The sequence below is a fragment of the Sesamum indicum genome, linkage group LG7, assembly GCF_026168435.1.
Source record: "Sesamum indicum cultivar Baizhima isolate 11 linkage group LG7, ASM2616843v1, whole genome shotgun sequence".
NCBI classification, from domain to species: Eukaryota; Viridiplantae; Streptophyta; class Magnoliopsida; order Lamiales; family Pedaliaceae; genus Sesamum; species Sesamum indicum.
In genome coordinates, this window is record NC_142663.1 from 5,600,468 (window position 1) to 5,623,704 (window position 23,237).

Sequence of the window (23,237 nt, forward strand, 5' to 3'; positions counted from 1 at the left end):
ATATTGTTTTGTAATTTGTAGATAAAATAGCTAAGATAGAGACCACAATCAATTTATTTTTGTTTCTTGAAGAAAAACAATTATTTGAAGCTAAGCTAAGCAATGGGTTGATAGAAGAGCACGGCAGCATTTGAGGGCTGTAGTAGGTAAAATGCGCCGTATGATTAATTAATTTATCGTGAACCACACGCGTGCCCAACGGTCAACATATCTGAAAACGTGAGAATGAGATATCACGACTCTCCTGAAATCGGATTTGGAAATAAAAGGGCGAAGAAGAAGAAGAATAGGAAGTAGCATAAAAAAGTCTCAGTCTCGAATCCCCCAACACACCATCGGAAAGAGACCCTTTTGCAACCTACCTCGTAACCCACGTGCTAAAATACGCCTCCCCTTGTCTTCACCTGATTCCCCCCCCCCCTCTTCTTTACAATTATATAAAATTATAATATCTTGATTTTTTTCCTTTTTTTCCCCTCGTAATTATTACTAAAAAAGAAATAGAAAAGTAAAATATATATATGTTTTTATTATATTGTATTCAATATATACTGAAACACACCGTGTATAATTAATTCTATTATTTCTTTTTGTTATATCTATTTGATTAAATAAAAATTAAAAGTTGAATAACTGATCAGAAATCAATAGAATTAATTAACTCTACATGTGTATGAATAAAAAGTTATTAATAAGACTAATTAATAGAAAACGATGATTATTTATGCAAAAACTAAGTATAGATATAAGTATATCTTAGATAATTCATATTCTTCCATCGATGATAATTACTGCAAGCGCTCTCCCCTAATAAATAGTATAGTCACATAATTTAAATAAAAAATTTGTTAAAAATCATAATTTCTTTTATATATATACATATGATACGTGTTATATAAAATACAATATATAATATCATTATGAGAAAAATCAAGATAGTCAATGAGGTGTTGTTTAGTTAGCAAAATTGAGATTTTATGATCAAAAGGTCATGATTCGAGTTCCACTAATAATGTAATTTGATTTATTTTAATAATAGTTATTTATTATTTACACAAATATGATATTTTGATTATTAATAATTAAAATTTATAAAGTAATTGTAATTGATTTACTCAAGAAAAAGAGAAGCATGTAACTTTGTAGTGAAGGGAGAAAATGGGTAGCATTATTCAAATAAAGATATAAAATGAAGGGCTGCTCTATTTAACTTATTTTGCTAAGTCAAAGAAAACTTAAAAGATAGAGAACATTACACACATTCGTATAAATTCTTGTAATAATTTATACATATACTGAGAGTAGTTTGTTTATACAAGACAAGCTTGTTTATTTTATTGCTAATATTTAATAATAATACGTGAGTCATTGTCTGTGGTGAACATGAGTATGAGTATGAGTAGTAGGATTTCGTGTGGGAATAGCACTGCTCTGCCTCTGCATATGCACATTTCTTTATTCATTTCCTCAGCTTACTGAATTTCTCAGCCTAAAGCTGCAACAGAATCGACCATTTTCAGCAAGTGTGTGCGCAGGTTAGGAGCATGCACGCTCTTGCCCAGTTCTTGAAGCCCATCCCTTTGCAGGTTGAGACTTATACGGGCAGAAAACAGTGAAAGAGTAATGTGAACGAGAGAGAGAGAGAGAGAGAGAGAGGAAAAAGATTGAGACTTTTGGTTTTATGTTGATTGAGAAAGGCAAAGTTGGAGGCTTTTTTTCTTTTTTTCTCATAAAAGGGCACTCTTCAATTGAAAGGTCAATTTCTTTTTAGAAGAGTATAAAGGGAAAAAAGAGGTGGGGAAAAGGGGGGGAACACTTGATAATCCGACCACTCATGCTTTGGTCCGCGTGCTTTGATGCATAAAAACTGACCCCTCTAAGTTTTTTTTGTGTGTATAATTTCTTGGTTTTTAACTTTACCCATCTTGCTGTTGATGGACTGTGACTGAGTGAGAAGAAGGGGGAAGCCCCACATAGATTTTCCAGTGCTTCATCACTGTATATTTTGTTCATTGGGTTTTGGATTTTTAGGGCATGCTCTCTTTGATTGGTTCCTCTCATGCTACTAGATTCTCTGAATAACTGTCTTGGCTTTATTCCTCTGTACTTCCAAGAATTACTGGGTGATTTCTTTAAGGTGTCCCCCCCTCTTCTGCTGCTGATGAATAAGAGTATGTGAATTTTCTTGAAGTGGGCTGTTCTCCCCCTCCCTCCTTTTTGTGGGAGAAAATTCAATCTTGATGGTTGGTGTAACTGGTTGAATGAGAAGATGGGTTCTTTAGATTTTGGGGGTTGAAGCACAGATAAAAGGGATAGAGGATACATACATACATGGCTTCTGTTGAAGAAAAGCTCAAACCAGGAGGTTTGGTGGTCAGTGGTTCACATAATCTACTTGAAGGGATGAAACTGTTGAAAGAAATGCAGGATCATAATGGTCAGTTGATTTTCTCTGTTTTTTTACATGTGTGTGTGTGTGTGTAGTGTGCCTTTGTTTTGTATAAGTTTCAGTAGGGAACTAGAGGCAATCCATTGAAACAAACACCTAGAATGAAGTATTTTAGTCAATTTCTTGTGATGTTTTTATCTATTGATGCTTGTTTATGATAGGAGTGAGGAAGCAGATAAATTCTGAGTTATGGCATGCTTGTGCCGGTCCACTGGTCACCTTGCCTCAGGTTGGAAGCCTTGTCTATTATTTTCCACAAGGACACAGTGAACAGGTTTGTTCATTCTCAAACCTTTACAAAATCTCGGGCATTATTAAGTGCTTTGATGCTTAACTACTGTTCTTGTTCGACTAAGATATTCGGTAATGTTAGTTATCTTAGAAAGAATGCGGCCTTTGTTTTTTTTAGGAAAAAAGTTGAACTAGATGTATGGCCTTAAATTCACTTATGTTTCTGCTCTTGTACAAATCAGCAACTGGGAGTCTGTGTAACTGAAATGAGGTGAAATTGGAATGATTAGTTTACAAGACCAGTAAGAACCGATTATTGCTGTAATCATCCATGTGATTCTTCATTGTCAGAATTCGGTCTTCAGGAGCATTTCTCCAGAGATGGCATACAAGTTCAACACTGATACATATATACTAATGAGCTCCTCATTCGTTGCAACAGGTTGCGGTTTCGACTAATAGAACAGCAACGGCACAGATACCCAACTATCCAAATCTCCCCCCTCAGTTGTTGTGCCAAGTTCACAATGTTACACTCCATGTACATACTTCCCATCAATTATCTATTTATTTTCAAATTTTCAATCTGTTGGGTTAAAATAGAAAGGCTATATTTTATCCTGAAATATGAGCTAGCTTTTGTAATCTGGAAAATTTACGTTTTCAACTGCTTCTGATCAATAGGCAGACAAAGATACAGATGAGATCTATGCACAAATGAGCCTCCAGCCTGTAAATTCTGTAAGTATGCATGGAAAGAATTTAACTAGCATTTCCTTGTGGAATGCTTTTCATCAAGAAGCTTCTGAAAAAATGGCTAAGAGCTCATTCTTTAGATGATTGCATTGTTGTGATTCTATATTCTACTTCTGTTTCAGGAAAAAGACGTCATTCCTATACCCGACTTTGGACTGAAGCCCAGTAAACATCCAACTGAATTCTTCTGCAAAACTTTGACGGCTAGCGATACAAGCACACATGGTGGCTTCTCCGTTCCACGGAGGGCTGCAGAAAAGCTCTTTCCACAATTAGTACGGTTACTGTTATTTGGCTAGCTAAATTTGTTTCTTTATTTATATCTGGATAGGATTCTATTGTTAGTTTGTGATGTGTAATTACCATCATGTGATATCCGTTTACCAATTTAATCTTCTTAATGTCTGTTTCAGGATTACTCGATGCAGCCTCCCACTCAAGAACTTGTTGTCCGTGATCTGCATGATAATACGTGGACCTTTCGTCATATATACCGGGGTAAGTGTCCTGTGATGTTTTTGATTCATTCAGTTTAGTTTCTCTATTTGTACTTCCCCATTTTTGGCTTCTGAAATTTATTTAGTTCTGGGCCTTCTTACAAAAAGAACCGATGTGGCTCAAGTTCAGTCGAGAAATCTTGTAATTGTTTCCATTTATATTCTCCCACTCTTGTCCTCTTGGATGGTGTCTTCAAATCTTACCTTGCTGTATTTTACTTTATTTAGGGCAGCCAAAGCGACACCTCCTCACAACTGGTTGGAGTATGTTTGTTGGTGCAAAGCGGCTTAGAGCCGGTGATTCAGTTCTCTTCATCAGGTAATTTGGAGCAATATGATTGATTATCCTACGTCCATTATCTGGCTAACGTCCCCCCTGTTTAGAAGTGATTAAATTTGCCTTCACACCTCAACAATCCTTTCCCATCTGATCCTATGATTATGATTAATTTCATACTGTTTATGATTGATCTTCCCCCTGTAGTGCATTACTGCAATTTTGCTCCAATTCCTGATACAGAGATGAAAAATCCCAACTTTTGCTGGGAGTAAGACGTGTTAACCGCCAGCAAGCAGCTTTGCCATCTTCAGTATTGTCTGCTGATAGCATGCACATAGGAATCCTTGCTGCTGCTGCTCATGCTGCTGCTAGTAGAAGCCCATTTACGATCTTCTACAATCCAAGGTTTCTGAGATACACTTAATCTTAGTGCGTCTCCTTTAGTTGAAAAAATAAAATTTCGTGGTCGTCTTTTTGACTGAGCTGCTTTGCTTTAATCTTTTCCGAGTAGATTATCCTGTAATCATTATTATATTTTGCAGGGCATGCCCCTCAGAGTTCGTCATTCCATTTGCCAAATATCGAAAAACTGTTTATGGTACACAGCTCTCCATCGGTATGAGATTCGGTATGATGTTTGAAACTGAAGAATCCAGTAAAAGAAGGTAATTTCATATCTATTAGGATCAGATAAGCAGTTTTCATATGAGGCTAGCTCACTTCAATTCTTTTTATCCTGTCTATTGTGTTCTTTCACTACAGATACATGGGCACAATTACCGGTATAAGCGACCTAGATCCACTGAGATGGCCCAACTCAAAATGGCGTAGTCTTCAGGTTGTAATTTATGTTAAGATTGCTTGAGCATATCCATATTTATGATGTAAACGTTATGCAAACATCTCAGAGTACTTGAATTCCTTCAGCAATACTCTCTTGATTGGTATCCTTTTGATCAAAGACTTGTCCTTAATAACAGGTTGAATGGGACGAGCCCGGGTGTGGGGATAAGCGAAATCGAGTTAGCCCATGGGAAATTGAGACTCCTGAGAGTCTCTTTATATTTCCATCCCTAACTGCCAATCTCAAGCGCCCTTTCCACTCTGCCTTCATTGGTAGTATTCTAAATTCAAAATGATTTCTTTTACATGTCTTGATGATGCACCTAGTAATTGTAGTTTTTCGGTATCAGGGGCACAAACAGAATGGGACACATTGATAAATAGGCCTTTCCTCCGAGTTCCTGACAGTTCACCTGGTGATTTTCAATGTCCCTCAATACCCAGCCTGTGGTCAGATCAGCTAATGAAGATGCTCGTAAAACCTCAAAGAGTAATCTCTCCTGGGAACATTGCACCTCCTATGCAAGAGGCCAAGGACGCTGCAAGGCAAGAAGCAACATCTCTGATGCAATCAGCAGTCAAGCAGAAACCTGAGTTGATCACTCCAGATGGGTTTCCGCAAGGAGAAATCCATCACATAACAAACTCGGGTATTTTACTACCAGGAAAACCAGCACAGACTGACAAACTTGAAAACCAAACATCTTCAGGAACTAGTTCTGAGTTGACAAAAGTAGAACCTGTACTTGCTTCAGATCAGTTAAGCCACTTTCAGACACAGGGACAGTGCAATGAAGAAAAACTGCCTGTGAAGCCCACAAATCCCCACAATCTCATAAACGATTTTGCAGGCATGGATCAGAACAATGGTCCATTACCCTTGCAAACAAGTGGATGGATCAGTCAATCACGGTTAGACTCTCACAGTATTCAAACTCAACAAATTGATCCATCCCAAGTGGAGACTGCCAGTGCAAATGCCTTGCTCCAATGCCCCGGACAAGTTGAGTTTAGCTCGTATTCTCCGATGTATTCTTCTCCATCTGGATCGTTTAGAAATCCAGGATCTTTGACCATGATTAAGAAATCTGATCAGCCTTCTACAACATCGTGCACTGCTTATACTGTGCTGCCTTCAGTAGGCCAAGAATTGTGGGATTCTCAGTTTAATGATGCTAAATGCGTTTCCCAAGCTGATCTCCCTATCTTGTTGCCTCATCAAAACTTTCAGTATGGTTCATGTGGTCTGAAAGACTTGTCAGATGAGAACCACAACCAGAGTGACATATATAGCTGTCTCAATCTTGATGGTAGTAACAGTGGAAGCACAGTGATTGATCCTTCTGTTTCCAGCATAGTCTTGGATGATTTTTGTACGATAAAGAATGCCGATTTCCATAGTCCTTCTGATTATCTTGTGGGGAACTTCTGCTCAAATCAAGATGTTCAATCCCAGATTACATCAGTCAGCCTGGCAGATTCTCAGACATTCTCTCTGCAAGAATACGCGGACAACTCAGGTGGAGCATCTTCAAGTAATGTGGATTTTGATGACAACAATCTTTTGCAGCATACCTCATGGCAGCAAGTAACTCCAAGGTTCCGAACTTATACCAAGGTAAACATGTTTATGTTATTTACTAGAAATCATTAGTCATAAATAATAACGAAGTTGGATGACAATCTCATTCACACACTTGTACTTCTTGCTGATCAAATATATTTCACAGATTCAAAAGGCCGGATCTGTTGGAAGGTCGATCGATGTCTCGAGTTTTAAAACTTATGATGAACTACGTTTTGCAATCGAGCGCATGTTCGGTCTTGAGGGCTTGCTCAATGACTTGGCTTCTGGATGGAAGCTGGTCTATGTGGATTTTGAAAATGATGTTCTTCTTGTTGGTGACGATCCTTGGGAGTAAGTTCTCTAATCTTTGCCCGAGTTAATTATCACCAATAGCTTATTACATTACCATATTTAAACTGAAAGTTAATCAATTTTTGCGACTTGTATTTGTAGGGAATTTGTGGGCTGCGTAAAATGCATTAGAATTCTATCGCCATCGGAAGTTCAGCAGATGGGTGAAGAGGGAATGCAGCTTTTAAACTCTGTAGGGCAAGGCGTTAAAGGCTTAACCTCAGAAGTTGGCTGTGATAGAGATGGCTCTAGCTAACCATTTATTCTTGGACCAGAGGATCTGAAGATTTTGCTGAAGCCTAGAGTGCCATGCGCTCATAAGGTTCGATGAATCCTAGGTCGTGCTGTAATAGAGATTGGGTTTTACATGTGGTTGTAAAGCTGCTATTATTGTTATGTATTGGGCAGAACTCTGAGAAAAAACACGTCTTTCAGCTATTTAATATGCATTATGATAGTTTACTAGTTCGTTTCTCCAATGAAACTAGCATGCATAAAACTAGCAACAGAAGATTTGGAATAAATAAGGCTGCAATAAATTCCTCATCCTTCCATGTTCTTGGCTTCACTTCTGAGAGGAATCCTTTTCAGGTGGAGTAAAATGCTGCTCGAATATGAGACAAACCCTTAGACGATTTAACATTGTTTGGCTCATCCAACTACGTAAAGAAACAGTAACAAAGCCAAAGCACATATGAGAAGCTTGCTGTCTGAATCACCATGCAGTCCTAACTCCAAATCTAACAGAATCTTTATTAAGATTCATGCCTGTATGAACTTTATTTTCTATCTGGACACTATGTTGCATTCTCAAAAAGAGATACATCTGCTGGTATAAGGCGTTCTCCAGTTTTAAACCAAGAATACTGCAAATGCATTTTTATCAGCTCATACCAAAAATCCAAATGTTACAACATCAAATAAGATTTGAATCACAAAAAGCTATTACTCTCTAACTGTCTATTAGCATATGAGTGATGTAAATATGGCAGAGGGAAAAGCTACCGGACCATACTGCAGAGAATTGCACCTCTTTAGTTGCAAATAAACCATTTGGTCAGCCATTGCCCTTCAATTATTTCACATTGCCAAGAAATCATGAGCATGTAAAGTAATGGAATTGGTTGAATTCTACAGTATGGAACAAGCACTGCTGCTGCAAACCTACTCTCAGCTCCTCTATTTCCCAGGAGAATTTGTTTTCACTATACCCTTACCGGTTTCTGCAGAACAGCTGACAGGTAAAGTTCTGATTTGCCCGAACCATTGATTTTCTCTCCCACCACCCACTTTAACTTTTTATATCCGAACCGTTCAATCAAACGAGTTAGAGCCCTTTTCTTGTCATCGGTGGAGCAATAAAAGTTGTCCAACCAAAACAGTCCGCCTGCCCTAAGTACACGGTCGATATCAAACATCAAGAACTCTAATTTCTCTGGTCGACCACCCACATCCAGTCCGTTCCCTGCGTGAACTAAATCAAACACATTACCATAAAATGGAAACCTCTGGTCCAAGCTAAAATACAAGGGGAAAAGGCCCCTGGCTGCAATGAATTCATTGAATGGTGCATCCACATTCAGAGTGGCAGTGACCACGGTCACATTTCTCTCAGCCATTCTAGCAGCAAAAGTCCCCGAACCACCACCGATATCGAATCCAATCCTGATCCCACCACTCCCCATAGCCAGAACATCATCAATAAGGAAATCATTCTTGCTTCGAGCCTTAATATATTTCTGTGTCTCATAACCACGAACAATATCAAAACAACCAGCACAATCCCTATTCAATTTCTTACTATTCAGACAAGCAAGATTCTTGCATCCTAAACCACTCCAACTGTAAATCTTTTCACTAACATTTTTCCAAAGCGAAACAGGAAAAGGCTGCAAAGCCACCTTGGGAATTATCTTGGCAAAGCATCTCCTCCTAGGCAAAGGCTCACATCCCTGAAGAATCAGCTTCTGGCCAAGACTCCAATCATCAGGACAAGGCCCATTAACTTTATAACTCATGAATTGAGACAGCAAATCCACAGATTTCTCACAAGAATGCCCCACGGATGCCACCATTTCGGTGATTCCAGTTCTTGAATCTTTTCCCAATGGCAGTTGATGGCGGTTTAAGAACTCTTTAAGCTCGTTCGCGATGTTGGGCCCTGAAAGATCGATGCTTTTGTACCCTAAGAGCTCTTTCTCCATCTGGGATAGCTTGTTTTGCGAAGATTCAATCTGTCTAAGGATTAGACTTACTTTCTCTGAGATCAAAGAAATGTTCTTGGGATAGTTGTGATGGTGAAGAGTTGTGGGGCGGTATGTGAAAGCGTACAAAGCAAAAAGATTTGTGGTGATTACTGAAAAAAGCATAAGAAAGTTTACAGCCGAGGAACACATTGATGCCCTCTTGAATCTTGCTGTTCCATCTCCTATTTTCAAAGAAACAGAACCCATTCTTCTTGCCTGTTTCTGCCCACTCAATCCTAAACTTGAGGTAGAAATGGTAATTCAGAGAGATTTCTGCCCACTCAATCCTAAACTTGAGGTAGAAATGGTAATTCAGAGAGAGAGAGAGAGAGAGAGAGAGAGAGAGGGAGAGGAACAGCAGCAGCAGTGAAGTTAGTAACTTAAGAGAGCAGTGTAGATTGGAGTGAGTGAGCAAGTGGTGGAAGAGAAAAGATTAAAGAAAGTCAATTAGGACATTAACTAATGTAAAACCAAGAAGAAATTTAGATACTAAACTTGGTATTAGGTTGTCGGTCGGCTTCTGAGAACCGCACACGTGTACGTAGATTACGTATGGAGGGGCCCAGATTTGCTGATTTTGCCTCAAATTATGGAGCAACAAAAATTGAGCTTGATGATAATTCATATCCAAACTCTTTTTCTTTTACGCAAAAATCTACATATATTCTACTTTTTCACAATGTCTGGCTATATGTTGCGTGGCAATTTCAAGAATTGGGAATACTTTGACATTTGAAGATTAGTTGTTCAACACTCGAAATCATGGTAAACGAGATTTTATTTAAGTGATAAAATCGAGGTTGTATAGAACAACACCTTCTAATGGTAAAAATATTTAAAGTCAATTGTAGTAGAACAGGTATATTTTTCGTGAACCTGAGTGTAATATAAATGTGAAATTAAGGTGGGGACAGAATAAAATTGATCTGAATCAAAAGTTAAAGTTCCATATATTTAACAAGGGCCCTTTTCAATAAAGGAAATGGAAAAGGCACTTTCATCTACAAATGGTGCGAACACTACTAATATTAGGTTGTCAACTTGCCATGTGAACCAAGATGCTTCTTCTCTGTGTTTTCAGATTCTATATTCTTAACTCTTTCAGATGATAGAACTGTAAGAAACTAGAAATAGTTGTATTTCACAATTCCAGAAAGAGAATATTATGATAATTGCATCTGTACAAGGAAGATTGAAGATACAACACTCCCTAGTCCCATGCTGACAAGAATTTGCATCAAAGAAGCAGTGTCCTAACTGGAAAGATTTAAGTCATTATATGTACAAAGGGAAAAATCATTGGAAAACTACACATTATGTGATTCCTATCTCAGCTTTTTCATGAGAAGCTCTGATATTTCAGACAAAACCAGTGTCCCTTATAAGGTGCCTCTATAGTACTGATGGAACCAAAAGGACAAAAATGAATTTACCTTAAAGACAGAGATTAAGGTGGTGGTTGTATCTACCAATAGTCACCACATGAACAGGTTCCCTGTTTGAAATGGTGTAGGCATTTCGAGTCACTTATATATATCTCGGAGCCATGTGTTTTAGAGACCAACTTTACAAACCTATGGCAGTGGTCGCACATTCTCAGGTTCTTGACAATTCTAATGGGCTGAAATGGTTGAGACGATTTGATCAGAGCATAGGCTAACGCTAGTTTTTCACTATGAACTCCAGCAGTTTCATCTTTTTCTTCCTCTTGGATGCCAAGCATGTCACCATGGTATTTTGGTTCCTTCATTTTTAACTCTATGCTTTCTATCCAAGAATGTAGAGATTTAACATCCAGTTGACGACGATCAACACTGACGAAAGTATGAACTATGTTTTTGACTTCAATCCAACTCCACTCGGGAGATTCTGTAGGATCTTTTCTTATTCCAGGCCTCCTTATCTTTGAAGAATCTTTGGAAATCCCACGTAAATCATAAAGTTGTGAAACCAACCTCCGTATGAAGGCATTTTCTGGTTCTAGTTCAAGCAACTTTTCCCCTGCATGGATTGCCAATTTGACATTCCCATGCCTACAACAGGCAGTTAGGAATGCGAACCAAACAGGGACATCAGGTTCTACCGCCATGTTGCTGATGAAATCAAATGCTTCATCGAGATTCCCTGCACGACCATATAAATCTACCATAGCTATGTAATGGTCTAAACACGGTAAAATCTGATAGTCTTCAGTCATCTTGGAAAAAATCTCTCTCCCTTTATCAACCATATTGGCTAGACCATAAGCTGTGATTATACTAACAAATGTACTTCTATTGGGTCTGTAATCCTGTTTCCTCATGCTTTCAAAGAGATCAATCGCATCGTTGAAACATCCGTGTAAAACATAACCACTGGTCATTGTGTTCCAAGTCACAATATCAAGGGATGGCATTCCATCAAATATGGCTTTCGAGTATTGTAGATTCCCCGACTTTGCATATGTGTCAATCAGAGAATTTGCCACTGAAAGCTCAGACTCTAAATTGCTGCGCAAAACACAGCAATGAATCTCTTTCAGCTTTTTGAATGCAACTAAATTTGCGCATGCAGGTAAGATGCTCAAAATAGTAACTGCATTAGGTTTGACACCAAAAGATTGCATCTGCCGGAAGATCCCCAGTGCTTTATTTTTCTCGCCATGATGCAAGTACCCAGCGATGAGAGCGTTCCATGAGGCAGTGTCCCGCTTAACACCCCCATTCTTCTCCATCCTATGGAAAAGATCCATAGCCTGATCCTCATCTCCGTTTTGAATGTACCCCGTGATCATCACATTCCATGTGATGACATTTGGCAAGACATCTGACTCTTGCATTTGTTTGAAGAGATCATGTGCAATGCCACAGTATCCAGCTTGGCAATAGCCTCCAATCAGTGAATTCCAAGTATAGACATCCTTTTGTGGGATCATATCAAAGACCTTTCGGGCAGCCTCAAGTTTCCCACACTTGGAATACATATCAACAAGCGAATTCCCCACAAGCACATCTTGACCACACCCCATCTTTATGGCAATCGAATGGACTTCCTTTCCTTTTCTAATATCTTTCATAGAGGAAGATGCTGAGATAGCACTCATGAGCGTTACACTGTTTGGTTCAACCCCAGCCAGAAGCATCTCCCTAAACAATTTTAATGCCTCCAACCTACGATTATTTTGAGCAAAACCCAAAATCATACTACTCCATGTAAAGACATCAGGCTTTACTCCGCTGCTCTCCATCTCATTCATCAATTTCATTGCAACATCGCACTTCCCCAATTGATTACAGCTCGAGATCAATACATTCCAGGTGATCACATCTGGTTGAGGCCCTTCTTCGCGCATCAACTCAAACAACTGCTGTGCCTCATTTATCTTACCTGCCTGACAATACCCCGTAATTATTGCATTCCAAGAAACTCTATCGTTCACTTCCATCCCTTCAAAATATCTCCTGGCAGAGGTCAAACATCCGCATTTAGCATAAACAGCGAGAATAGAATTTTTCACACGAAGTTCACTAGTCTTCCCGCTTTTGATGACTATCCCGTGTATCAATCTCCCCGTCTCCACATCCCCAGAATTCCCACAAGCCTGCAAAATCTTTGGAAACAAGAAATCATCCGGAACGACATCACCATCCGCCATCATCCAATAAAATAGCTCCACCACATCACCCCACCTCTTCTCCCTCGAACAAGCCCCAATTATAGCGGACCATGCATACAGATTCCTTTCACGCATCCCTTCAAACACCACAAACGCATCATCTAAAGACCCGCATTTAGCATACATACCAACCAACTTGGTTTCGATAAAAGGGTCTGGTTCTTTTATCAGTTTCTTCACACTGGCATGGAGCTTATAGCATAAGTCGAGTGAACTGGAGTCAATACAAGACTCAATCAAGTGAGACAGAGTGCTGTGCCTTACCGTTGAACCGCAGGAGTCCAGAGAGGAAATAGCGTCACTCAGGCGGCCGAGCTTGCACAGTCGCTTCAAGTAGGCATCGTGGGTGAGTTCTGGTGGGTTATTTGTGGATAAAGAATTGGATTTTGCGGGTTTTTCTGGGATTTTTGAGGGTATTAAGGTTTTGCAGGGAAGGATCAAGCTCTCCATGGAGCGGGGAGAGCGGTTTCTGGAGTTTCTTCCGAATGGTTTTGTTTTCTGGCTGAAAAGAATGCTGGCCAGAAAAATTCTGAGATAGCCTTCAATTCTTCTTTTTCTCTTTTCTTGAATTAGTATTATAATATTCTGCCTTTCTATATACGTACATTCATCTAAAATTAATTGAATATATATATATATATATATCATTTTATTTTACTTTCCTAAACAACTCTAATTTTATTTTGGGGATAATTACACTCTTCTTTCTAAGATTTGATATAATTCACACTCTATGTGGTTTGAAAAATTATATCTAACACTGTGAGATTTATTTCCGTCTAACAAATAAGTCAATCCGTTAATAAAAATTTATTAAAATTATCGATATTAACAAGAAAACCAGAAAAAAAATCTATATTTATCCCAATTAACTTTTACTAATTTATAGCAAATCAAATAAATTGATAATTCAAGACCACCATTCAAGAATTACATAATTTTGGACTACTTTGAAGATCTCCATGAATTGAGAATGGAGCAGAAAATCAATAAAAAATCCTTCATTTCAATGGGCATAGCTCTTCACATATTCTTACTTGTATATAAAGATGAAGTAGAATCCCAAGCAACAAGTCCATATGAAGTAGAAGCATTGAAGCAACATCTCAACAAACACTCAACTTTTTTTTACTGATTAAATGATAAAGTATAGAGTGAATGAATCTCCAAGCGCAGCTAAGCTATGTTTCTATCATCCTCTCCAAGGGTTTACATGTTGTTGATGGACATAGTGAAAATTGGAAGGGGTTTAGTCACTTCTGCAAAAAGAAACAACACAATAATGAATTTGAAGTGGAAGTGTACAACAACAGCAGATTCAACTGCCAACCATGCATGTATATCCGAATCATCAAAGGAAAATCAAGCAAGAGAAGATGTGGCAGTGATTTAACATGTACAACACAAGTCGAGTTGTGAGCATGATGCGTGCGGATACATCATATGAACAAGCACAAACTGCGTTTGGAGTTTCTGTTCAAGTCAAATCAACGCATAGTTTGTGAGTCAAGATAAAGGGATTTGTTGGAATTTCGCAATAAATAACAAACTCCAAGAACACAACAGAAAAGCATAGATGCACCACCTGCTCGACGAATTGTCCAAGCAAATGCCTCACTTACCTTGGCCCCCCCACACGGTTGTCGGAGCTCTTCTTCAGGGATATCAACAGGCCACTTCTCACCAGCTTCACGAAACATCTGCTCCGCCTCAATATACTGACCCTTCTCGAGAATCGAGTTGCGCATATCCTGGGCGGGCGTTAAGTTGGCGTCGAAGGTTTCCTCAACGCCATTGACGAAAGTGACGGTGATCTTGGGCGGGGAATCGTCGGTTCGGCGATTGACTTGAACCTGGCAAGAGGGGTTCGATTCTTTGGCATTGCGGGCATGGCACTGCGCCAAGAACTCCATACACGATGCTGCGCGTGGGTCCAGCGCATTGAACTCGATCCTTACCTTGGACAAGAATTTCAACATCTCTTCCTTCTCCTCTCTCCTCTTTCTTTTCTAGTAGTTCTGGGCCAAAATTTTCACTAGGGGAGAGAGAGGCGTAGACAGAATTTTTCCTGATCGTCGAGAATGTGACGTTTGTCGATTATTTGGTAACAACCAGTTTTTGAGGTAATAATGTACAACAGTCATATAAATTCTATGATACTAACATTTAGACAGAGGCACAATGTTCTTGGTGAAGTAATATCAGAGTAATTTTGTGATTCAAGATTCATACATCATGCGACCAAGAACATTCCATTTAACTCTATTTTTTAATCGTTTCGGGTGGATTGGATTTAGTATGACAAATGACAATTTCTGTTCAAATTGATGACATAGTCTTTACACGTATGGTGTCTGGCCGGGTCCCAGATCTTGTCTAAGTTTCATACTAGACCAGTCTTCGAACCCTCCTCAATGATAATTATAAATATATTTAAACTGTTTCAAAAATTTTAAGCTTTTATTTAGTACAAGAAATTATATATTTAACATTATAATAATGTAATTAGTATTTAAAATAATAATTTTATTTTTTTAAAAAAGATTGTGTTTATTATGCGAAAAAATTAGAAAAAATAATCAAATGTTGGGAATTAAACCCATGGGGTTCAGACCCAATTGAGAAGGGGAGGGATTAGGCGTGATGAAAGGAATTTCAGATCCGAAAGAGGCGATGGGAGAGCAAGTTTTGTCAAGTCTTACTAAATTCAGGAAGATGAGTCTCAAATCCGACAAAACTACCACCCTTTGCCATGGCAACAATTCCCAGTTTTCATTCTCCAAGAATTTTTCAGGTGTTTAAATAACTTGAATTCCAAATAAATTTAAATAAAGAAGGGTTCAAGACATGAGAACGAGAAAATCATATTGTTCCTTCAGAAAAGTCCAACCAGTTCAAAAGCAAAAAACGAGCCCCTATCTGAAATCTTTAGGAGCCACATCAAACAGAATTTAAGAAAGGAAAGAGATGTAGCAGCTTATTATCTGTAACTTCAAAATTTGAGCAAAAAATCTCACAGATATGAATAAACAAATATGAATTCATCCTCGTCGTGGAATTAGAAAGATAAGGCCGGGGATAAAACCATACTCAAATAAAGATATACACGACGATGTTGATTGCATAGTTATGTACCAGTAATTTCTCTATCCAATTTCACTCTCTTAGCATTCTGAACCTCCGGAATGCTACTGACCCTTTGCTGGGATGACATATCGTGCTGATAGGCGCAGTTAGCTCCATTTCTGCAACCCCTCGAACTGTTGAAGTAGATGCATGGCTTCATTATCTTCGGTTTCGACTCTCTTGGTTTCATCACATTCAAAGGTTCTTGACTCGACCCTGGTGGTTGGTTGCTTTGATGAGCAAATTGAGGCATAGTCTCTCGTCTTTCTCCTCCGTGTTGCTGAATGAGGCTCTTATAATAATTGATATCCTTTTTTACGGGAGCTCCTGCAGATGGAGAGGGTGCAGAGATGACATCAGGGACAGACGGCCTTATGTTGGGGATGGATCCCATCCGACTTGGAGGGTAAAAAGGTCCAGTTGTTGTAGGCCTAGAATGTGCAATGAGCTCCGGCCGACTAACGTGAGCAGAAAGTGCTTCTCTTCTATTGACAGCAACATTGACCGGATCAAATGAACTCTTCGGCGGCGACCTCAGATCAGGAATATACTGTGAGCTGGTGGACGGCGTATTGTGCATACTTGGAGTACTGGAAGATGCAACATTTTGCATTCCAATGGATGGCAACAAGTTGGATGACGGCATATGTTGTGTGCTGGAGGATACAATAGTCTGTGCTCCAGTGGCTGCAACATTGTGGAAATGGGAAGACGATGGCATATTCTGTGTGCTGGATGATGGAGCATTTTGCGTAGCATGGTTTATAACTAGTTGCTCAATCATTTTTGGGTCGCTGAGAATCTTAATGAGCAATTCACGATCTATTAGATTTCCCTGATCGGCGTTTGACATGACTGAAGTCAATGCGGCTTGTGCAGCTGCCACAATATCGGGCTCCACACTGGCAGCTGGAAAACCGTTGGCATGAAGATTAATAGACGAACTGCCTGGAGAGGAAAAAGATGCATGAGATGAGTGCTGTGGCTGTAAGAGTAGGGGATTGCTGTTTGCAGCCATGGAGTTAAGTGGTGTATCCAATGTAGCATCTTCATCTTCAATTGGTGTTATGGGAACCAGAGGAGTGAATTGGTCGTTAACACTCGAGTCTTCCGCACCAACTAATGCAGAAGGGCTGCGCTAGGATAAAAGCCAAATGTTCAGTGCACACAAGTGTAGATTAACAAAAACATGGTGCAAAATAAAAAGGGAACATCTAAAGACAGGAATGCATCACACTTTGGAGGAATAGCTGAAGGCCGTGGATAAATGGCTTCCAGAACTCTCATTTCTCGTTGATTCTGGGCTTCTATTTCTCTGCTCTCTTCCCCAGCTACCACTCGCCAAGTGCTATCAACTTCAAACTGCCAAAAGCAGAGAAGAAACGTATTAGTAGCAGGAGACATGCTTCCACATAACATGTAATAAGTGCTCTATAATCATCAATCATCTTTGTAAGTAAAGTTCGGCCATTACAATTCACATGCACCAAAACTACCTAAATCTGTCCAGCTCCCCCCACCATACTCTCCTATGTCCCCCGGCACCAGCACAGGTGATCCTGTTTGCTTTGAGGATGCCAAAGGCTTAGGCTAAACATTCCATCCATGATCCATCGCATACAGACATATCAAGTAATCAAAACTTTCTTATTCTTTTTGTTCCCCTGCTATCCCACAGTGCCCTCACACAAAAGGGACAGAAGTTGAATCCAAATCTACACTGAATTTATCTCATGATTTTAGATTTGGCTTCGAAAAATGGGCAACTAAGTAAAATACAATCCACAGGCTCAAAACAAAACACTATAATAAGATGGTCATAAGCAAGTACAATCACAATACGAATATCAGCAAGAGAATCCCATCTTCTGCTACTTTCCGTAAAATATTGATTTGCAGACGGCTGTAGGGAACATGAAGAAATACCTCTCCTCTTCAAACATTGCATTTTGACAACCTTATGAAAAAGTCAAAGTCAAATGGAAATAGTCGACTTACTCTTGGAGGCCATTTCCATTTTGCTAATGGTATTTGAGCTAGCTTTACTATCCATGGATTTGCAGGCTGGATTCCTTCAAAACCTGGAGGCAAATTGTCATCAGACCCCATTCCACCTGAGATTGCCTTTGCCTGGAGATGGTCTTGAGCTCCCATTCCAACTTGTGAAGGAGATTCTTCCGACAAGAAGAGCCTCACCTATCAAATTGAACGTATTAGTCCAATGGAGGGTCAAGTGGCCCCTATGACTTGTAAAAAGCACTTAAAGATGACACTAAAATCCAGGTGCAAGAAAGACTGTCCTTTCTTGATGAACCGTAGTCGTGTATCTCACACATGTTATGAATATAATGCATGCCACATTGCATTAGTCAAGCAGGTTATACTGGAGAGAAAGTAAAAAATCTGACTCCAGTATATTCAAAAACAAGGAGGCAGGTACCAAGGGTTACAACCCAATGGGTCGGGCACAAGACTTCCCTATAAGAGGTCTTATGTTCGAACCTTGGGTGTGTGCTTGTGTTGGGTTCATGAGTGTGAAGAGAGGGAAAAAAAAAGAAAAAGAGCAAGAAGTTTGCTTTTGCTGGGATGAGAATCAAAGAAAATTGCAAATGCAGCATAAACACATCACATAATCACATTATTTATTGTTTCCAAACTGTCCCAATTTCCCCACATGCAAATAACAGGAAAAATAAAAATCCCTAGTGAACCATGAATAAACTAAATGCAGAAAATAGATCGTATCAGGTTTCTTGGTACTTTTATGAACCATTATCACAGAAGTCATACACTAATCTTCTCCATCTTCCAAGGAGAAGATTGTCGAGTCTAGAATAAACCATAACAAGGTGAGTATAATTGATCACTCCATTCTTAACTAAAATGCTCTAGATTTGGAGAAAAAAGAAGTAAAAAACTGGAGGGCAATCACCTGCACATTTTCAAGCAGAACTAGGCATAAAGATAGGAACTCTAACTCACCCCCTACCTTTCATCGGTTTCAATCCAATCATCCTGTCACATCTCACTTAAATTTACTCCCCCAGCCTACTAGGTCCGTCCATTCCATTAGACTATACACAAATATTTAAGAAAATGCCGGAATGTTATGCCCTCATGTGCTTTACATCTTTTCTTCAGAATTCCCCAACAGGCCAACTTTATTATGGAAGTAATGAATTTATGGCAGCCATAAGAATTATTCACCCAATTCACTTGCATAACAATATAAACCTAATTTAGAAACTTCGAATTTTTGAACTTTGAAAGCAAGAGAATTGTAACAAACATGAGAAAGAACATGGGACACAGGAGTTATTTTTAAATATAAAAGGTTTTCAATCTAACAACTCGAAGTGTACAATCCTAACCCAATATATCCAATGTTTGAAGACTCCAGCAATTAAATAGAATACATGTAGATTCAGGCCATCTGGCAAACTAGAGCAGGGACCCATTTCGTTTCTAAAATATACTAAAAGAACGTTAGGGCAAGTGGTATGATTTATCCCAATGAAATTAAACGGGAAAATTCGGTTCGCAATGCTACAACAGCAAGAAATAAGAAGATATCAGGAAAGGAGGGTTAAGAATTTCACTTTGTTAGTGTGGCTGCTCATGAAATCTAAGGTTATAGTATGCTGCTTTGTAATAGAAGAAAGATTTTCATATAAATTAGGCTCTTGCAAAATCTGCCCCATGGACTGCAACTAGAGAAGAACATATAGCCTCATAACTAATAAGTAACAACTTGAACAGCCACCTATAGCATCAATATTGTTTTATATGCATCAGACAATGGAACCCAACATTTATCAAGAATTGAACAATTCCTCAGGCAGCAATGGCCATATGAAACAAGATAGAAATCTTAATGAGACTTCTCTAAGTATATAACCATGAAAATTTTCAGTTCATCTTCAAGAGTATTCTAAATTTTCAAGTTCAACATGGCAGGCAATCCCACACAGCATCATCATATTAAACAAAATATACTAGGAGTGAGTAGCTAATGTATGACAACACTAGGAATAGATTATACGCTAGACAGACAAGGCTTGCAAATAATATTTAGATTTCTGCTCTGAACTCAGGCTCAAGACACACTTAAAGAACTTTGAAATGGAGAAAGAATAGAAGAGAAGATAAAGGATAGCAAGAACCAAAGAGATTTGACAATTTGCCAGCTGTATCCTACCTAAAATATAACCAGACTGGATATCCACCTGACTTAAGATGAAACCAGCAAGAGTTCTGGTATCATTTTCTGTTAATTAAAGGCAGTTACCAATGCTAATCATCTTATCAAATGTAAATGACGGACACTAAAATGCTTAACTTAAACAGTTGGACCACTCCATAGAGAAATAAAATGTCAGAATGTGATTTTTCCCCCTGGTTTTACAATTATTGGCTATTGTAACCTTTGTGGATGCTAGGTAATAACTTTTCATTAATGAAGGAATCATTCAGTTTCTAGAAACCAACGAAATGAACCAACTAAGATTTTTTATTGCTAGTTCTACTTTACCTTTTCATCTTTTCTTTAATTTCCAAAATACCATACTCTTCCTATGTACCTCAAAATGGGCACTTGTCCCACTTCTCAACAATCTTAAGTACTTATTGCCTTTTCCTACACCTGGTTTACCTTCACACATCCATTGTTACTTACATGAAATTAATGGTATTAAATGTGATTTCCTTTCATTTGTTTCCATTTTCCAGGTGTAATCTTCGAACATAAGTCAAGATCTTTCCAAAATTAACGGAAATTTATAAACAACTTTTAAGAGACCATCCTCACCTGGCATCTGCATGAGATGACTCAATCATGGTAACCATTCATTGGTATGCTACTGTTAACTAATGTACTTTTTACATTACACAACCACAAGACTCTATGATTGAGGGTCAACAGAAAAATATGGCGTAAAAACCTTCCAAGATGATTTCTGTCTGCTGTTCTAACAAATTAACTCATTACGTTTTGTTCAACTCCTTATTCGAACTCAAACTTCATTTACTGAATGCAATGCATGGATAAGGTTGCAATAACAGTTGTACTTGAATCCTTATCCCAGACTCAACTTCATAGTCATTAAGAGACGCATTTAAGCAAAGTCCATACCAGACAACACTTAACAATGATAAAGTACAATTAACTGCAAAAGGATTAATGAGCTTGAACTTATCTATTTAGCTTTCTATCTTCCCCATTTTTGTTCTTGAAGTGATTTAACTCGTATCAAGAAATTTGAATTGTAAAAACATGCACTGTGCAACATAAGAAACCTGTCAATTTCATGGTTCATTAATAAAATCTTTTCCTGTTAATACTCATCCCAAATCAATTACGACGAGTTTTCCAGTTAGTTGCAGTCGTGGATCGAACACGGAATGTTGGGAGGATTAAGAGACGAACACAAGACACTTCCATTCAACCATCCATTGGAGTTATCAACCCTTTAAACTTAAATCATTTTCCATTTATTGAGAATCCCATAACAAAATTATTCAGGAACAGTGAACAAAAAGAAGAAATTAAGGATTTTTACAAGATTTACCTGACAAAGATTAACATCGGAGGCCCAAGTAACCCTTTTTGATTTCTGCGATCCTCCCATATTAACAAATCAAAAAAAATGTTGATTCGATTCTCAAATGTATAGATATATATATCTTATAAATTCAATCGCTTTTTAGCAATCAAATCGCCAACTCCCAGTGCCGCAAATCTTTTTCAAAAAAACCCTAATACGCCGATTAATTTTTAGTCGATTGCTCTTCGATTTAGAGTGAACTGATACAGAGAGAAAAAAAAGAAAAAAGAAAAAGGAAGAGGGAGAAACAGAGTGAGGATAAGTCCAAGAAAGCCCTAGATAGGAACCCTAGATCCTCTGATTTTTTTTCCTTTTTCCTCTTTTGCTAATTATTTTTCTACAACAATTTCGTTTTTCCTTTAATTTTCCGTGCGCTTTATAGATAGATATATAGCTGTAACCTTCATATTTGACGCTGTTACACATTTGACCACACTCTTTGACCCCCACTATTTCTCATTTTTCATTTTATTTTACCATACCCCAATTTTATATTTACAATTTATTTAGCAATATTTTATTAATACTTCGATAAATTGAATAATATATCAATTCGAACGATATATAATACAACATAGAATAATAAATTAAATTATAATAAACTCATATAAATGATGTAAATACACACATGTACTGTAATATGCTGACCTATAATTACGAATTTGTTCATGAAATCTTAGTACTAATCGCTAAATTAAGACATTATTGATATTATTTCACGATTTTTACCAACTTAAAATTAAATTCTAGTAATATTTCAGTCTCATATCGACTCAACTTCAGAAAATGAGAAAACGAAAAACAGTCCAAATTCAACTAATCAAGTTCGACTTAAATTACACTATGAATAAATTTAGACGTATGTTTATTTTTTAGAAAAAATGACTAATCATAATCTATTTGATTTATATTCATAATGTGATTGATGTTATTCGATCACATCAAATTTTAATTACTTGTTTTTTTTAATAGCAATTAGAATGAGGTAATAACTTTGATACCATAACAATTGGTATCAGAACTTAGGGTTCTTCTTAGTGTGCCCTATGGTTGTAGTTTAATATGATCTTCCACATCATAAAAGAGTTTTTTGGTCTATTTGGTATTCGTTGTGAGCTATTGAAAAATACTTGTGATAAAAAAAACCAATTGCCGAGCTTTCTATCTATAGTAGGAAATGCTTGTCAGTTTGCCTTACATTTCCTATGTGGGACAAATGCAAATGAGCCAAATTCTTCACAAATCTCCACCTTGGCGAATTTCCTGTCGAACAATTTTAGTAGTGTCTCCAATTCAACTTTCAAATTTTGACAAGGTTGATTAAGTCCAAACAGAATTTGAACTTGATTATAGTCATAACCTTTATCATCATATCAACAGAATTTTCAGTGGTTCGAATCTTTTGGATTTTAATTCCACCTTCTTCCAGAATTTCTCATACAAAAAGATATCGAACATCAATGTGCTTTGTTATTGCGTGATAGACTTGATCTTTTGCTAGATATTATTTTATGAGAGAAATTCTGGAAGAAGGTGGAGTTAAAATTCAAAAAATTCAGACCACTGAAAATTCTGTTGATATGCTGACAAAAGTTGTGACTACAATCAAATTCAAATTCTGTTTGAACTTGAT

At 37.9% G+C, this 23,237-nt stretch overlaps 4 protein-coding genes across 6 annotated transcripts; 1 reads left to right on the forward strand and 3 right to left on the reverse strand.

The window, feature by feature from the left end:
• Positions 1 to 1,397: 1,397 nt before the first annotated feature.
• MP (Transcriptional factor B3 family protein / auxin-responsive factor AUX/IAA-like protein) lies at positions 1,398 to 7,439 on the forward strand. The gene is made up of 14 exons (XM_011085205.3): positions 1,398 to 2,437; positions 2,611 to 2,723; positions 3,123 to 3,221; positions 3,365 to 3,421; positions 3,559 to 3,711; positions 3,850 to 3,934; positions 4,162 to 4,252; positions 4,454 to 4,618; positions 4,756 to 4,878; positions 4,976 to 5,051; positions 5,194 to 5,329; positions 5,407 to 6,674; positions 6,787 to 6,974; positions 7,077 to 7,439. Exons 1-14 carry the CDS (start codon positions 2,332 to 2,334, stop codon positions 7,228 to 7,230), a joined length of 2,814 nt encoding a protein of 937 aa, XP_011083507.1. The 5' UTR covers positions 1,398 to 2,331; the 3' UTR covers positions 7,231 to 7,439.
• A 399-nt stretch (positions 7,440 to 7,838) lies between these two features.
• On the reverse strand, positions 7,839 to 9,663 carry LOC105166016 (putative methyltransferase At1g29790). Its single transcript, XM_011085204.3, has one exon. The coding sequence runs from the start codon at positions 9,425 to 9,427 to the stop codon at positions 8,180 to 8,182; it is 1,248 nt and encodes a 415-aa protein (XP_011083506.1). The 5' UTR covers positions 9,428 to 9,663; the 3' UTR covers positions 7,839 to 8,179.
• A 663-nt stretch (positions 9,664 to 10,326) lies between these two features.
• LOC105166014 (Pentatricopeptide repeat (PPR-like) superfamily protein) lies at positions 10,327 to 15,156 on the reverse strand. Of its 3 annotated transcripts, none has more exons than XM_088882885.1 (3): positions 14,498 to 15,155; positions 13,140 to 14,134; positions 10,327 to 12,952 (listed from the first exon to the last, which is right to left on the reverse strand). In XM_088882885.1, exon 3 carries the CDS (start codon positions 12,948 to 12,950, stop codon positions 10,686 to 10,688), a length of 2,265 nt encoding a protein of 754 aa, XP_088739011.1. In that variant the 5' UTR covers positions 12,951 to 12,952; positions 13,140 to 14,134; positions 14,498 to 15,155; the 3' UTR covers positions 10,327 to 10,685. The 3 variants fall into 3 exon arrangements, with proteins under 3 accessions (XP_088739011.1, XP_011083505.1, XP_011083504.2); XM_011085203.3 differs by having other exon boundaries at positions 10,327 to 13,056; XM_011085202.3 differs by having other exon boundaries at positions 10,327 to 14,134; positions 14,498 to 15,156.
• Positions 15,157 to 15,845: 689 nt separating this feature from the next.
• Positions 15,846 to 21,965, reverse strand: LOC105166012 (Zinc finger C-x8-C-x5-C-x3-H type family protein). The gene is made up of 4 exons (XM_011085200.3): positions 21,569 to 21,965; positions 18,000 to 18,197; positions 17,239 to 17,363; positions 15,846 to 17,134 (listed from the first exon to the last, which is right to left on the reverse strand). Exons 1-4 carry the CDS (start codon positions 21,626 to 21,628, stop codon positions 16,003 to 16,005), a joined length of 1,515 nt encoding a protein of 504 aa, XP_011083502.1. The 5' UTR covers positions 21,629 to 21,965; the 3' UTR covers positions 15,846 to 16,002.
• Between the last annotated feature and the right edge of the window lie 1,272 nt (positions 21,966 to 23,237).